Source organism: Cricetulus griseus, chromosome 4, assembly GCF_003668045.3.
Source record: "Cricetulus griseus strain 17A/GY chromosome 4, alternate assembly CriGri-PICRH-1.0, whole genome shotgun sequence".
NCBI lineage: Eukaryota > Metazoa > Chordata > Mammalia > Rodentia > Cricetidae > Cricetulus > Cricetulus griseus.
Window position 1 is genome coordinate 8077135 of NC_048597.1, and position 7031 is coordinate 8084165.

Genomic DNA, 7031 nt, shown 5'->3' on the forward strand with positions numbered 1-7031 from the left:
TGGACTAAGTACAGTGCAGGAGACTTATGATTTCGTCACCAAACTACTAAACGTCCTTTACGAGGGAGAAGGCTTCTCGAGGGACAATTAACTTGTGGATTCACAAGATGTTCTAAGGCAAGGTGATGTGAGCCAAAGAAGCCTAGGCAGCTAGCATAGGCGCCCCACCCATGAGCAAGGATGTATAAAAGCCCAGACGGCTCAAGAGGCATTCACAATTCAGCTAACGTCAAGGAGACAGACACTTCAGCCTTCTCTCTGCCATCATGTCTTTCAACTGCTCCACAAGAAATTGCTCTTCCAGGCCAGTTGGAGGACGTTACACTGTCCCAGCAGGCCCAGTCACCACAGCTTCAGCCCGTGATGCAGACTGCCTGAGTGGCATCTACTTACCCAGTTCCTTCCAAACTGGTTCCTGGCTCCTGGACCACTGTCAGGAGTCGTGCTGTGAGCCCACTGTCTGCCAGCCAACATGCTACCAGAGAACTTCTTGTATCTCCACTCCTGTCCAGGTAACTTGCAATCGACAGACTACCTGTGTCTCCAATCCCTGCTCAACTCCCTGTAGCCGGCCACTCACTTTTGTGTCCAGTGGCTGTCAGTCCCTGGGAGGCATTTCCAGCTCTTGCCAACCAGTGGGAGGCATCTCTACCACCTGCCAACCAGTGGGAGGCATCTCTACTGTCTGCCAACCAGTGGGAGGCATCTCTACTGTCTGCCAACCAACCTGTGGAGTCACCAGGACATACCAGCAGTCCTGTGTGTCCAGCTGCCGAAGAACTTGCTAAGTGCATAGGAGCCAGTGAGCCAGTTGAGTCCCCATCTTCTGCCAGCTGTGTTTCCAGGATCTTCCAGGATGCTGCCTGAATACTTCATCACTGACTGTTATTGACTGCCTAGTTGCTGGCTGCTAGCTATGCACAGGCTGCCTTTGACACTCTAAAATCTTTCTTTCCAGCACTAAGATAACTTTAAGGTTTGATTTCTGGTGCTGTGTATGCTTCTCGATGCTTCCAAAGGCTTCATCACCCTTTGTCCAGTGTGAGATCCATGATACCTCCAGAGGCTCTATTGCCAACAGTCCACGTCTTCACCTTGCTGCTGTGTCTCCCGGCTTCTGCTTTTGTGACTCTGAAAAAGGAAGCTTGCTGCTGTATGTATTTCTCAATAAACCTGCATTCGTTGGCATCACAACCACTTGTCTCAGCTGACTTCTTTATTGTGGAGGTTTTGGTATTTGTGAATAATCCTTCACTGGTGAGGTTCTGACTTTTTTCCCATTCTGAGCACAGAGGACGGGAGTAGTGACTGTGTTCCCAGACAAGTCAGAGTTCATGTCATAGTCTCTTGTTAGGAGAATGTGGGTAAGGGTGGCTGTGGTGGATGGAGCACTGTGACTTTTGACAGCTGATTTGACCTCTGTAATTCCCTGAATGGCTTCTATGGAGGTAAAAGATAAGCAGTTTAGGCAGAGAGTTGCCCAGTGAAGCAAGCAATAGAGCAGAGTACCAGAGTTCATGCTTTTCTAATAAAAAGACTGTGCTAGAAACCTCTGAAATGACCCCTTTGTGCTCTGCTGGGCTGGAGGGAGACTGAAGAAGGAAGTATAGTTGACTCTAGGCCTTGGAAATCACTGTATCCAAAGGACCAACTCTAGCTGTAACCTCCTCTCGCTCACTGAAAAAATCTGTAGTTCCAGACATGATGAATCAATGATATTTACTATATCTGGCAGGAGAGACTTAAGAAGAACTTCAGGAACATTGTTTTATTTCTCACATGCTTGTGTGGTGCTAAGGACTGAAACTAGATCCTTGTTTTGTTAGCCAAATACTCAACCTCTGAGGTACAACCCCAGCTCCAGTATTGGTTTGTTCTAACCCTCATAGCATCGCATCTTGCTTGCTCTTTCCTGCAATCCATATGCTGACAAAGCAAGGCATGTGGATGGGTGGGAAGCCCATGTGCCAGCCCCTTGCAGCCTTTCACAGAAATGTGAGACCTGACTACCAGTGGGGCTGCTCTCACCCTTCTCATCTGTCACGTCCAGAAGCACATCTCAGTATGTTCTCTTCAGATTGCGCCAACAGACACACAAACAGACAACCATTAGATAAAATAGAGACATACATGATTCACGCTCTGGGACCGGCAGATGCCTTTTCTCCTAGCAAGAGTTGCTTTGTGGAGACGCCACACATCGTTCTCTGTTGTCAGGGCAAAGTGTTTTTCTTATTTTACTGATGGCTTTTCAGAGGCAAAACATATAGATGATTTCTATATAGACACAGTGTTTTCAATTTCTCCCTCTGCTGACTCTTCTTCAAAGGTCCCCTTTATCAAAGACATGCTGGCTGTGACTCACATTCATCTCTCACTAAAGCAAGACATGGCTTTTGCTACATGCTCATTCCATTCAGGAAAATTCTACCCAGGTTTAGAAATATTTTCATGAAAGACTTTATACCCAGCTTTATGAATCTGGAATCCTTTCTTGTCATCACCCCTGGCTTCAATTTCTGTTCTAGAATGTGTAGTTTTGAATCAAACTGCCTGATGGGTATTTCCAGAGGGATTTTGGTTACAGTGTAGTCTGATACATCAACTAGGTATGATTGATATAGTACATTTCACATTATAAAAATTAGTATTGGGAAGCAGGATATATTAGCATGGGTATAGCTATTAAAAGCAAGTAGTTGTATGTTTTTTTTTATAAGAAGAAACGATGAGGATGATGAAATTGCTAAAATTCTGTTGGTGATAATACTGGTGTGGGGAAGAAATACAGATTATTAGTCTGATCTAGAGGAGGATTTATCTATTGATCTACAGATTTCATACCATCCTCCAAATGAATGTCCTAATAAGACTCCTTCATAAAGTTGGACTTAATCATTTGAATTAGAAACCCCATGCTATTTTTCTTCCAATAAACACTTGTATTTGTTTTTCATTTATTTATGTCTGTGCATAGACACACGTGTGTGCATGTCTGTGCCACAGTGCATGTGTGAAGGTCTGAGGATAACTCGTAGAACCAACCCTCTCCTTCCACCATGTGAGTTCCAAAGATGGAACTCAGGCCATCAGGCTTGGAAGCAAGTACATTTACCTGCTGAGCTATCTCACTGCCCTCATCAGGCATTTTTAATGACTGTGCATTTTGGCATTTTTCTTGTAATCTTAGTACCCTGGAGGTCACTGTAGGAGGATGGTGAGTTTGAGGCCAGCCTGGGCTGCATAGTAAAATGTTAAAATCTGTAAGACCAGGCAGTGACATACAAATTGTACAGTGACAGAGAAGACCACTTCCCTATGAGGAAGTACCCCTGAAAATTCCCCACCAGAGCAGCCTGTCTTCTTTTGGCTAATGATGCCAATCACCACCTGTCAAGTTGTCTATCCTTATTGTCAGATATGACTTCATATGTGTAATAAAGCAGCAGGAGCTGTTCCACCTTCCTGAGTGGCAACAGGGATTCTTTCAAGTCTATTCGTCCTTGGTAAGGTTCTCTCACTGTACCTCCATGATCTTTCACTGGGTGTTATGATGAAGTCTTTAACTGATCTCAGTGTCCTCTTTCCGTCTCAGTCACAACACCGCCAGATGTGTCTAGATTTGTGCAAAGTCCCCCAAACTGGTTAGAATAATGGCTTCCATAGTCACCCTTCCTTTATTCCTGTTAACAATGGATAGGAACAGCAACATTCACTTGAAAATAAAGGGAATTTCCACTAGAGCTTACCCCAGAGACAAAAGTTAGAATTGCAAATCCTGGGATTAAGAGTTGGTTTTGAAATGGATTTATTCAAATGAGGATAGAACTGAAGCTATGTGGTAGCTCTTGCCCAGATAAGAATCCACAGGCTTGTCTCTTATCCCTGCATGAGATTCTGGGATGAGACTGGAAAATGTTTCATTTATGAAATAAAGTCTTCAAGTGATATGCAAAGCACATATAATCTTCGGAAAAACAAGGATTTGGGGTTAGGGACAATTTTATCTGATAAAACCACAGGACTCAGAGGCAGAAGATCTTGTATTGAATTTAGTTCAACTACACTGACAATAAAGTAAGTCCTTTGATCTCTCCAAATCCCTGGCCACTCCCATGTAAACTGGGGAGGGTGACATTAATGCCAAATTTAAGTACTAGCCAAGGTGAGACTCATTGCTGTCAAAGATAAACTCCACAGTCTTGAGGGTTTACTACAACAGGAACTTATTCTCTGAGCATTCAATTTGTGAAGGTGTGTTCCTGCTTAGTGGGTAGCCCCTTTCCATAAGATGTTTAAAAAGTACCAGTGATTTGCTTTGTTCCTTTCCAATATTCCACACAAGGTTTCCATGTATTTTCAGGAGTTCTGGTGACAGGAGGTCGCATAGGGAAGCACGGGCAAGTTTCCAGTCACTAGGCCAAGCTTATGAGGGAGGAGTCAGGTTCGCGCAGCCTAGATGAGGGCAAAGACGAGGAAATGGGTTTTGGGAATGGCTAACTTGTGCTTGCTGCTCTGTGTCTTGTGATAGGAAGAATGAAGGAACATTTGAGACAGCTTGAGTGGCACTAGGCCCTTTGGTGTTGTCTCAGTCCCAAAGACCCTACTTCCCATCACCCACCAGTGGAAGGCTGCTTTAGGAGACAGAGCTCCAGAAAAAATCCAGGAGAGCATTAATCTTCTGAATTCAGGTGTTGCTGATGGTGTTTAAAAATCTATCTTTCTAGGAGGCATGACTTTCAAATCTCAAGGAAGATATTTCTAGACAAAAATTGGAACATGTATCATTAGTCATTGGTTCTCACTTCAAAACAATTCCAGTAATGGTTGTAATGACTGGAGAAGAACTCAGATAGTTCTGATTGAAATAGAAATGAAAGTTGGTGGAGCACTAGCTTTATAACTGAGACACAGTTACACAATTGTTCCCTTTTTCTTCTGCTACACTTAAACCACATAATTTTGTTTCAAAATATTTAGTCTGGCTCTTATTTTTATGGTGTGTAATCTGAGTTTTAAGGTATGTATCAAGGTGGAGACCTTACAGTTAACTCCCACACTTAACGGATCAGGAAATAGAGGGGCGACAACTCACTTCTCAAATAAAATCCAGTTATAGGAAGAAGTGTCCTCTGATGTGCCAGTGTCCCTGTTATGAGTTTCAGGTTCCATGGTCACTCCTATTTCCCAAAGAGTCGCTATGTAAATAGATCGTTCAGGGATGTGATATTTGGCTATCATCAGTGTGAGATGCTGCACTCTTGACAAGGCCATTGTGTTTCTTCGCTTATTGGAATCTAGATGTAAGTGAGTTCTCTACTGGCTATCCAAGGGTAGGGCATACTGAAGGAACTGTGGTTATTCCAGAGGACATAGTGCACAGTTGCCCACAATGGTCTGATCACCTCCTCCTGATATCTGCTCCGCCCTGTTTGGCTTGATTCCATCACCCCTCAAGGTAGATGATGGCACGGTAAGTTTGAGCTGCCAAACATGAATACCTGAAAACAGTAGGCTCTGTGCTAGCTGAGGAGTCTGCCTCTTCCTGTCTTGCTTTTCTTCACTTGCTCTTTTCATCTCCTCAGCACATTCTACCTCCCCCCTGCTGCATCACATTCTCATGGTTGATGGCTTAGGTCTGGATATATTTTTAATTATTGATACACCCTATTTGAAATAAATATTTGGAACTGATTTTGTTGTGAAGCAAAATGCAAATTTAACTGGGGTCCTGTATTTTCCCTGTAAAAGTCTTGTTTGGTGTGATGTCAATAATGGCATTGAAAATTCCAATGAGCAGAATTTTAAACAACTCAGGTCTAGTTAATTTTATTGGATTTGTTTCCTTTTTTTCTAATACTTTAACATTATTGTTATGGACCAGGATCTCTGCTAGAGAAATACATCATCTAGTCATGTGCATCTTGTGTGTGTTTAGCCATGGGGCAGTTTTATCAGGGAAGATTGTTAATCTGTGAGAGGCATTTTATTTTTTAGCATTGATGTTTCTTTATCTTTATTCTTTTCTTTTTTGTTTTTTGTTTTTGAGACAGGGTTTCTCTATGTAGCTTTGGAGCCTGTCCTGGAACTAGCTCCCATAGACCAGGCTGGTCTTGAACTCAGACATCTACCTGCCTCAGCCTCTCAAGTGCTGGGACTAAAGGCGTGCGCCACCACCGCCCGGCACATTACTGTTTCTTTATCCTTGAGAATTTCACCTCTGTATACAACAAAACATGATCATGCCCTCTTCTTTCTCCCGCCTCAAACAAGTTTGTCTCAACAGAACCTCTCCAACTTCATGTCTCCTAAATTTGTCTATATTTTTGGTCACTTACTAAGTTCAGTTAGTGCTGCCTATGTGTGTATGGTTGTGGACCTATCCACAAGATCTTGCCAAATCTCCAACTTTAGAAAAGACTGGAAAAAGAGTCTCTCAGATGCCAACCCAGAAGACAGGCTCTGTCCTATCTCTAGTGTGAGATAAGATTGAGGAGAATAAGTCACGTGATTCTTAGGAGGCAAAATAGAAACGTCACGACTCCCACAGGATCCAGTATGATGACATCTCCATGAGTCAACAAGTTATCTTATCATATATATTTGGTTCCATGATCAGTCAGAAAGGCTGGGAGATCAGACTTCAATTCGGGATCAAGGCTGCTAAGCTCCAGTGTCCCCACCATGCTTTATACTATGCTGTTCAGTGTCATCCATCGTTTGCTCACATCTCTGGTGCCATAGCAATTGGAAATGAAAATTTAATTTGTGAAGAAATGCAGCTGACCAAGCTTTCTACCGTTCAGGTGAGAAGCTTGGACTTCCAGAGGTGATTTATAACATTCGAATGCTGTGGACACCAATGTGAAGCCTTTGACTTTTAGCCTGGTTTATGACCTTTTTCTCTTTGTTTCCTTCCTTGGAAAATGTGTTTCTGAGTAGATGCTGTTGAGTGAGTGATGATTTGGAGCTGTTTACTGGTCTGCGCAGGGTCATGGGGAGATGGATGGTTTAGAATCATCTAATTCTAA

At 43.1% G+C, this 7031-nt stretch overlaps 1 protein-coding gene across 1 annotated transcript; it reads left to right on the forward strand.

Annotated features, from left to right (window-relative positions):
- The first annotated feature begins 266 nt into the window (after positions 1–266).
- Positions 267–788, forward strand: LOC100755805 (keratin-associated protein 11-1). The gene has a single exon (XM_027415758.1). The coding sequence runs from the start codon at positions 267–269 to the stop codon at positions 786–788; it is 522 nt and encodes a 173-aa protein (XP_027271559.1).
- Positions 789–7031: the final 6243 nt, after the last annotated feature.

Bases quoted from the DNA above. Each gene is read 5' to 3' on its own strand.
- LOC100755805 (XM_027415758.1), top strand. From the start codon at position 267: ATGTCTTTCAACTGCTCCACAAGAAATTGCTCTTCCAGGCCAGTTGGA.